Here is a 9,139-nt window from a genome sequence, read left to right on the forward strand (position 1 = left end):
TGCAGTGCGCATGCCCGGGTAGCTACAGGTGCATCACCTGCGCTGTCCTTGCTGGTGGTCACTATAAGAGCGGGCTCCCCAGCGCCTGCCACGGCCGGGCGAGCGCGCGCGCGCGCAGACGCACGGCGCCGCGGAGAGAGAGCGAGCGAGCGAGCGAGCGCGCGTCAGACAGACAGAGACAGCTGATGCCTGTCAGCGCGGCGGGGCCGGGAGCTCTCGCGAGAGCTCCCCGAACCGGCCGCGAGAAGTGGGGCTCAGGTGTAAGAGGAGTGCATCCCGTCGGCGCGCGGGGCTAGAGCTCTAGGAGAAGTGGGATCGCGAGGCCGGTGCGCGGCGCTCTGCACGGTCAAAGGGAGCGCCGGGCGGCAGCGGCGGCAGCAGCAGAGGAGCAGCAGCAGCAGCCCCCGGCGCGGCCGCCGCCTCCGCGCCGCCAGCCGCCGCGGCTGCAGCCTCCGAAGGGAGGCTGGGGGAGCCGGCGTGCGCACTTTCCCGCAGACTTTCGGAGTGTTTGTGGATTTACATGCCAAGCCATCAAGATGATGTCTATGAACAGCAAGCAGCCTCACTTTGCCATGCATCCCACCCTCCCTGAGCACAAGTACCCGTCGCTGCACTCCAGCTCTGAGGCCATCCGGCGGGCCTGCCTGCCCACGCCGCCGGTAAGCGCCCCACGCCCGCGGCCCCGGCCCGCGCGCCTGCCCCCTCCCCGTCTCCGAGACACTGCATGTCGGGTGCCGGTGTGCGCTCAGGTCCAGGTGCGGGGATTTGCGGGCAGGGATTTTTAGAGGAATCCCGCTGCGAGGCATGTTTTGTCCGGTGGCGCTTACTGTCGTGTACCCGTCGCCTCTGCCTCTGTGTCGGGCGCCTGCGCTCAGAGAGCGGAGCGCTGGGGCCATGACTCTCGACTTCCCTCCACTTTCTCCGTTAATTTCACGCCTGGGAAAGGCGGCCTCTGTGCGTGCTCGGGTGCGTGACACGGGTCCCCAGCTGCGAGTTACATCTCCATTTCTTCTTCTTCTTCTTCTTCTTCTTCTTTCCCCCCTCCTTTTTGGTCTCCCACGCCGGTTCCCGGAATGTGTTCTTGTGTTCCCCTCTCCCCTGCACCTGCCTCTCTCCCCACACTCACGCCCCTTCTCATCTCTCCCCCCTGTCTTGTCCCCGATGTGCTTCCTATTCCGTCCTTCCCGGTCTCCACTGTCCCCACCTCCCTTGCTGTTATTTCGGTTGCTTTGTGTTTGGTTTGCCCTTTGCTCGTGCTTTCCGGCCTGTGTGTGGTTTTGTTCTGCGCTTTTGCTTTTTTTCTTTTTTTCCCCTTCCGTTTTGTGGCTTTGTTTGTTTGTTTGTTGTTTTGGTTTGGTTTGTGTCGCCTGCAGCTGCAGAGCAACCTCTTCGCCAGCCTAGACGAAACGCTGCTGGCGCGGGCAGAGGCGCTGGCGGCCGTGGACATCGCCGTGTCCCAGGGCAAGAGCCACCCTTTCAAGCCAGACGCCACGTACCACACGATGAACAGCGTGCCGTGCACGTCCACGTCCACCGTGCCGCTGGCGCACCACCACCACCACCACCACCACCACCAGGCGCTCGAGCCCGGCGACCTGCTGGACCACATTTCGTCGCCCTCGCTCGCGCTCATGGCCGGCGCGGGGGGCGCGGGCGCGGCGGGCGGCGGCGGCGGCGCCCACGACGGCCCGGGGGGCGGCGGCGGCCCGGGGGGCGGCGGCGGCCCCGGCGGCGGCGGCCCCGGCGGCGGCGGCGGCGGCGGCGGCCCGGGGGGCGGCGGCGGCGGCCCGGGCGGCGGGCTGCTCGGCGGCTCGGCGCACCCGCACCCGCACATGCACGGCCTGGGCCACCTGTCGCACCCGGCGGCGGCGGCCGCCATGAACATGCCGTCGGGGCTGCCGCACCCCGGGCTGGTGGCGGCGGCGGCGCACCACGGCGCGGCGGCGGCGGCGGCGGCGGCGGCGGCCGGGCAGGTGGCGGCGGCCTCGGCGGCGGCGGCCGTGGTGGGCGCGGCGGGCCTGGCGTCCATCTGCGACTCGGACACGGACCCGCGCGAGCTCGAGGCGTTCGCCGAGCGCTTCAAGCAGAGGCGCATCAAGCTGGGCGTGACGCAGGCCGACGTGGGCTCGGCGCTGGCCAACCTCAAGATCCCGGGCGTGGGCTCGCTCAGCCAGAGCACCATCTGCAGGTTCGAGTCGCTCACGCTCTCGCACAACAACATGATCGCGCTCAAGCCCATCCTGCAGGCGTGGCTCGAGGAGGCCGAGGGCGCGCAGCGCGAGAAAATGAACAAGCCCGAGCTCTTCAACGGCGGCGAGAAGAAGCGCAAGCGGACTTCCATCGCAGCGCCCGAGAAGCGCTCCCTCGAGGCCTACTTCGCCGTACAGCCCCGGCCCTCCTCCGAGAAGATCGCCGCCATCGCCGAGAAACTGGACCTCAAAAAGAACGTGGTGCGGGTGTGGTTTTGCAACCAGAGACAGAAGCAGAAGCGGATGAAGTTCTCCGCCACTTACTGAGGGGGCAGTGGGAGGTGCAGGGCGGGGCAGAGCGGGAGCCCAAGGGGCTTCTGGGGGGCTTTCCCGGAGCCCGCGTCCTCCTGGATCTGGAGTGTCCGTTACCTTGCTTGCATTCGGGGAGTCCCTCCCTCCGAGCGCACTCTCTTCCACCCCCTCTGCTCTCCCTGCCCTTCACCCTCCCCAGAAAAGCGGACTGGGGTGCTGGGTGTGGACACCCGAGAGCCAGGCGCGGGGGGAAAGGGGGGATATTTGGGTGAGAGGGGAGTTTGGGGGAAGGAAGACAGAGATTGGAGGAGGGGTTCAGAGGAGCAGATTGGTTCTGGGGGTTAGGGTGGGGGGGGGGAGACTCGGGAAGAGTAGGGAAATGAACTGTTTTTGACCAGAGACACTTGTCAAAATCTCCTGGGGACCAAGGGACTATGTACAAAAACAAACCTACCAACCACCAAAAACCAGACAAATAAAGACAAACTAAAACAAAACAGAACAAAAGCAAAGGAAAAAAAAATGCTTTAGAAACTTAACTCTGGGGAGCCGTATTCTGCAGCTTCATTACCCCCTAAGGAAGAGAAAAAAGAGCACCACTATTACTACCACCAAACCCAACCCCACATACCTGAACTGAGTTAAAAACCGAAAACCAAACACACCAGAAGGTGAAATTCTGGGTAGCGAAGCTAGCTGTTCTGTCTCTGCGTTTACTTTTTCCCTCCAAGTCTCACCTCCACCCCATGCGTATCTTCTTTGATTTATTTTCTCCGTTCTAATGAGACCCCATACCTGTTCTCCATTGCCAGAAAGTGAGGGGGGTGGGCACAGCTGAATGAGAGGGAGGCTATTCAGGAGTCCCAAGTTTTCCTGTGACCTGGCCTATACTCCTGTGGCCTCGTCACTGTCTGGTGGGGACGTTTAGAGAGACACACAGGGCTTTTGAGCTGACTAAAAGGCAGAACTTAGGAGCTCTGAAATAAATATTTTATTCCAGGAAAATAAAACAATTTAACAAAGTTTTTCTCTTTTCATTTCTGCTCTTATATCTAAGATCTGGAAAACAGATTACTTCCAGATAAGCTCCCCCCTCCTCATGGAACTTGCTTGCCCTTTCATTTATTTTTCCCAGTGTGGTTTATTTTAAACTCTCTACTGACTTTCCCCCCTATTGATTCAAATACACTGATGGGGTGGAAGACGGTCGGAGAAATACTGTGCCCTATTTTCTCTCCAGAACAAGACCCACCTTGCTCTTCTAGGTACCCTTTCTTTCTCTCTTTGAAGAACATGAAATCTTTGAAATACTGGAAAGTTTCTGCTTTCAGTTGGAGCAGGACTTGGCTGGGAGAAAAATCAACTAAATCCCAGAAGAGAGGAAGAGAGGTTTAAAGCCCTTCCGTTTGTTTCAAAGGGGTCTGCATGTTGGGGGGGAGAGCAAAACAACTGTTTTTATTATTATTATTATTATTATTATTATTCAAAAGTAATTTATTGCTGGGGATAAATGTTGGGTAGGAAGAACTTTAATTTGCACTATCAGTCTCCCAAATAGAAAATCATGTATAGTATTTCATAGTAATAATCAAGGTACTCTATGAACTGCTGCTGGATTTAAAAAATGAGACAGTTGAAGGTGGTTAGGTAAAATGCCTGCTTGGTGCACAAGATACTCTTTTGATCTCGTGTGGAGATGGTTTATTACCATCCTTTAATAAGAACTAAAAAATTGAAAACAGAACAAATGAGAAAAAAAAACTCTGCCATTTAACAAGACTGAAATCATGCATGATCTGAAAAGGTGCAGAAAGAAACACAATTAGGTCTCACTCTGGTTAGGCATTATTTATTTAATTATGTTGTATATCATTGTTTGCAGCGCAAACATACTATGCATTTGAAACTGAGCACTAAACTGGGCTAGCTTTCTGATAGACCGTTTTGTGGATAGTGTGATTTCACAGTCTACTGCCTGTTTTCACCGAAAACACAACATTCTTGTCATATTCTTGTATTTAGAGGAAGAGAAAAAAAAAAGGAAGATTACTGTAAATATTTTCTTTAATGCACACACTCACACAGTGGTTACAAACTGCCAGTGTTAATCCTGAAATGTCTCACGGATTGATCTACCTGTCCATGTATGTCTGCTGAGCTTTCTCCTTGGTTATGTCTTTGCTCTATTACCTTTTCCCCTCCCCACTTCTATTAGAACCATTTTTGTGCGCCAAAATACAACAGGGGGATGTGTCCCGGTACGCTTACAAATAAAACATAACTGAAAGAAGAGCAATTTTATGATTTGGGTGCATTTTTGTTTATACTGGGCCAAGTCCTGGTAGAGCCGGTCAAAAAATGAAACTCAATTCAACCACAAATACAGGGGAGGATATTCAAAGGGGGATAAAAAGTGAGGAAGGGGTGAGAATGATGTATTTTTCTGCTGAATCAGAATTCACTTTCAGATAACTCATGTGAAAAGCGGTGCTCTGAATAAAATAAATTCTATATTAGTTGCCTGTGTTTATCAGTTTTTTTTTAAACTACAGAAACTCTTAAACCACAGCCCTCACTTCAGAGTGGTGGAAGGTTGTAAATAACCAGGTTCCCCCTCAACCCCAAATTAAATTGAGGTTCAGGGAAAGAGGCATTTGGAGGTATATATGTGGTTTTCTAGCCTATAAACATTTCTTTAAACATGTTGTAACTAAATGACTTTTCTTTGGAGGTTAAGAAATATATTTAAAAAAAAATCATCCACTGATCTGTCCAGCCACCATGTCAAATGCCTGTGTTCATTTGGAACATTTAGTGTGCCACCTACTGCTCCAGAAAGGCCAGAGATAGTTTATTTCTTGGTGACCTTGGACTAGATTAGATGCCAAATGTACAAAGTTTCTTAATAGCTGGGATTATATCTTCTGACATCATCCTATTTTAGCCAAATCTTTTTAATTTCACCGGCAAATCTGTGAAACAAAACACTTGATGTTCAAAAAAGGATAATACATTTAAAAAGCTGTGATTTTAAACAGTTGTTAATGTTTTAAAAAAAAAAGCACTAGAGGTATTTTTAAAAATAGATCTCTTCCATCAAAATTGATTTGTTTCTGTTGTTATTGACTTGAAATGTCATCAAAGTTTTTAATAAAATGCATTTGTAAAAAGAAAAAAAACCCAAACTGTTATTTTATAGGAAAAGTACGACCAGATTTCATTGTTGGAGAATCAGGAATGAACAAATGAAAAGATTTACAAAGACTGTCTTTTTTTTTTTTTTCAATCTGCTCCAAACAGAAATGTTGCAGGCAAATACATTTGTACTATATAATGATGACCTATGTATGTAATAAGAACTTAAGCATTTGTTTTGTATTAAAATCCTTACCAAATAAAAAGAAGACAATATTATGTTAATAAAACACCATGAAAACACATGCTTTGCAGAGTTTCCTATTTTATGTAGTAGGAAACTGTGCAAAACAGAAATGCTTTGCCCTCTGGTGAGTGAATCTGTGTACCTGGGAAGGAATAATAAGACTATATTCTAAGACACCCTTGTCAATTTAGGAAGAAACAAACAAGCAAACGTCCTCCTGAAGCGAGTGCAAAGGCTTTTCACTCAGCAGTAGTTGGCCTTTCAAAGTTTTCTGGTTCTGAAGAGGAACTACACTCTAAGCAGTTTCTGAAACCAGTCGGTGAGTGGAAATAGTAAAACGCGTGGCTCCGGTACTTTAAAAAGAATACCCTCAAGTTGGAGAGAGTGGGAAAATTGTGCTCCGTTTGTATTTCAGCTTCTCAGGAAATCCAGGCGGTCGTGGAGTAGGAAGGGCAGAAGAAAAATAAGCATGAAATGCACCTGCGACGTTTATGCCATCCTTTCGTTTCAAACTTCTCTTTGTCCCAGTCCTAGCTCAGGGTCCTGCTCCTTCCATAGGTCTAGGAAATGATGTCCTCAAGACACAGCAACTAACTTCTGAATAGACTTTTGTGTGATGCATGTTCTGAAATTGCTCTCAACTTCGATTACACTCTCGTAAATAAATCGTAGGCACTCGCTGCCATGATCGTATCAATGTTTACGTTGCTCGTGATATGAAGCCTTCTTCGGCCCTGTTTCCACGCGTAGCACAAGGCAGGGCGCCCTAGCCCCCACGACTCACCTGGCCAGCCCCCGCCCGCGGCCCTCTGGGCGGTGTCGCCTGGGCCTCTCCCGTCGACCTTGCGTGAAGCATCCCCGCTGCACCTGTCTGGGGCGGGGGGGGGGGGGGTGCGGCGGGGGCGGGGATGAGCTTCATAAGCCTAGTCCCTGAAGTTGGAATTGTGACTTCTGACTTTGGCTAAAAAAGCAAGTGTCCCGCCCTCCACTTGAATTGCCTTGGTGGCCGGCGGGATGATAAAGGTGAGGACCACAATTACTCTGGTGCGGTGCTGCTCGTCGGTGTTCCTGGCGCCGCGGTCGTAGCCCCACGACGGGAGCCACACACAGCTCGCGGGCGGTTTCAAAGGAGGCCGCAAGCTTAATTGATTTTTTTTTTTTTTTAAATAGCAGCCGAATTCTAATTCTCGCGGGGAGCCTCTTTTCCACCTGCGAGATAAGCCTTGTCGCAATAATTACGTTATTTAATATTTGATCAAACCTTCGCGCCGCCGCGGCTGGCGGCGCCGGGCCGGCTCACGCCCTCCGGGGCGGCGGGCAAGCGGCGCTCGCGGAGCCGGGCCGGGAACGTGCGGCGGGGGCGCGCGACCGCCCCGCTCCGGTTGCCTTGCCCTTTGAATAATTCATGGCCTGAGAGTTCTGGAAATTAATAAAATGAATGATAACAAGAAGCTAATTAAAAACTTTCGTAATTGTCGTCAACTTGATGGGAGACAGGCAGCCCTCCCAGTCGCTCTGCCCGAAACGGGAGAGGCTGGGCGCGGGCGGGGCAGGGCCTCGAGGGTGGAGCGCGGAGTCGCTTCGGGGCCGCCTCGCGGGGCTGCTCCCTCCCCTGCAGCCGCCGCCCGCCGCAGCTCACCTGTCACCCGGGCTGGACTCGGAGTCCCGGGCGGGTGGAAGGGCGGGTGCCGTTTCCAACCACAGGCTGAGCTGATTGGGTCATAATTTGCAGCCAGGAGGGACCCGCCCTCCCGACCCGACTAGGATTCTCCCCCAGCCTCGGAAACACCCGCCCACCCGGGGCCGTCCGCGCGGGGAATCCCCGCGCCCCGAGCGCGTGAGCCTCGGCCGAGCGCCTCCTGCCCTCCGCCTCCTGCCGGGAGACTCGCGGCCTGAAGGCGTCCCGCCGCCCGAGACCGACCGCAGTGCCTCTCGGACAGCGGGACAGCCACCAGCCTGCGGGCCCCGGCTGGCACCCGGCCCCGCCGCTAACCGCCCCGCGACCGGCCAGCGGTCCGAGGCCCGGACCCCCCGCGCGCTTGCGCAGCGGCGGCGGGGGTGGCAGGCGGGGCGCCGCCGGCTGGGAGCGCCGGGCGGACGGGGCGCGCACGGAGCGCGCGGGGAGCGCGCGGGGCCCGCACATGCGCGCTGCGTGCTCCTCGTCCCCTCCGAGAGGGGAGCCGGAGCTCCGCAGCTGGTAATTAGGAGCTCGCGGAGGGCCACGCCCACCGTGTAAGTGCCTCGGGGGACGTCCTGAGAGGGACGGGACTAGCAGCTCAGCGCGGTTCAAAAGGCTCCCCTCGCTGCAGTTTGCCTAGGTCAAGCAGACGCCTTAAGCACCACGAAACTTTCAAAACTGGTTTACGTTAAAAAGAATAATAATAATAAGGGGAAGTAAGATCTCGGTTTTTGTTTCGTTGTTGTCGTAGGTAAGGTGCGCACCACCAAAGCCCTGTCATGGATTTGAACTTAACAGGCCAGGGTTTGTATCCGGGTGGGAGGAAGGCGGGCCACCCTGCTCCTGTCCGGGAGAATTCAGTAGAATCCTGGATCGCAAAACGGGGGATGAAAATCTCCGTCCAGAGAAGCCGGCCAAGCACAGGTAGTGGTCCAGAGCCCCGCTCCTGCAGACGCGGGGGTGGAGCAGAAAAAGCGCCCCAGTTGCATCCCCCCAGCCCCAATCCCCAAAGCCCCGGAGGTAGCTGCCCTCCGATTTAGGACGGCGGGAGGATGGGAAAAGGAGAAGGGGAACAGGATGCTGCAAGAGAGCTCGGATGGACGGGGAAGTGGCAAAAGGAGGGATGGAGGAGGAAAAGAGACAGGCTGCCCGCCTCGCTGAGGCAGAAATGAATTACAGACAAAAGTTTGGTAACTCCGACTCGTGGCTTCAGTGCAGCAATAATGTACACAAACTTTTGTAGGCATGGATCAGACTGAAAGTGTTGACAGTTTCCAGCCGAGGAAATACACTTGCACCAGCCTGTCCCCACCCTCTCCCCCCTCCGCCCCCGCCAAGTGTTGACAATAAACATTTAATGAAGGCAGGGACCTGGCTGTCTCCAGTCGGTGTCAGAATACTTTAAGCAGACCATTAGCACGGCTTCTTCCACTTCAAACGTCGCGCTCTACACTCTTAACATTATATTAAAAAAAAAAAAAAAAACAAACAGAACAAAGTGTGAGACGAATAATATGTTTATATGGATATCTGGAGCGGTCTGCAGTAGTTCTGATACCCCCTGTGTTTATTAACAGA

At 53.8% G+C, this 9,139-nt stretch overlaps 1 protein-coding gene across 1 annotated transcript; it reads left to right on the forward strand.

Annotated features, from left to right (window-relative positions):
* Positions 1-536: 536 nt before the first annotated feature.
* On the forward strand, positions 537-2,516 carry POU4F1 (POU class 4 homeobox 1). Its single transcript, XM_041730858.1, has 2 exons — positions 537-659; positions 1,374-2,516. Exons 1-2 carry the CDS (start codon positions 537-539, stop codon positions 2,514-2,516), a joined length of 1,266 nt encoding a protein of 421 aa, XP_041586792.1.
* Positions 2,517-9,139: the final 6,623 nt, after the last annotated feature.

Source organism: Vulpes lagopus, chromosome 16, assembly GCF_018345385.1.
Source record: "Vulpes lagopus strain Blue_001 chromosome 16, ASM1834538v1, whole genome shotgun sequence".
NCBI classification, from domain to species: Eukaryota; Metazoa; Chordata; class Mammalia; order Carnivora; family Canidae; genus Vulpes; species Vulpes lagopus.

Bases quoted from the DNA above. Each gene is read 5' to 3' on its own strand.
- POU4F1 (XM_041730858.1), top strand. From the start codon at position 537: ATGATGTCTATGAACAGCAAGCAGCCTCACTTTGCCATGCATCCCACC. The intron at 660-1,373 runs GTAAGCGCCCCA...TGTCGCCTGCAG, and splicing joins CCTGCCTGCCCACGCCGCCG to CTGCAGAGCAACCTCTTCGC.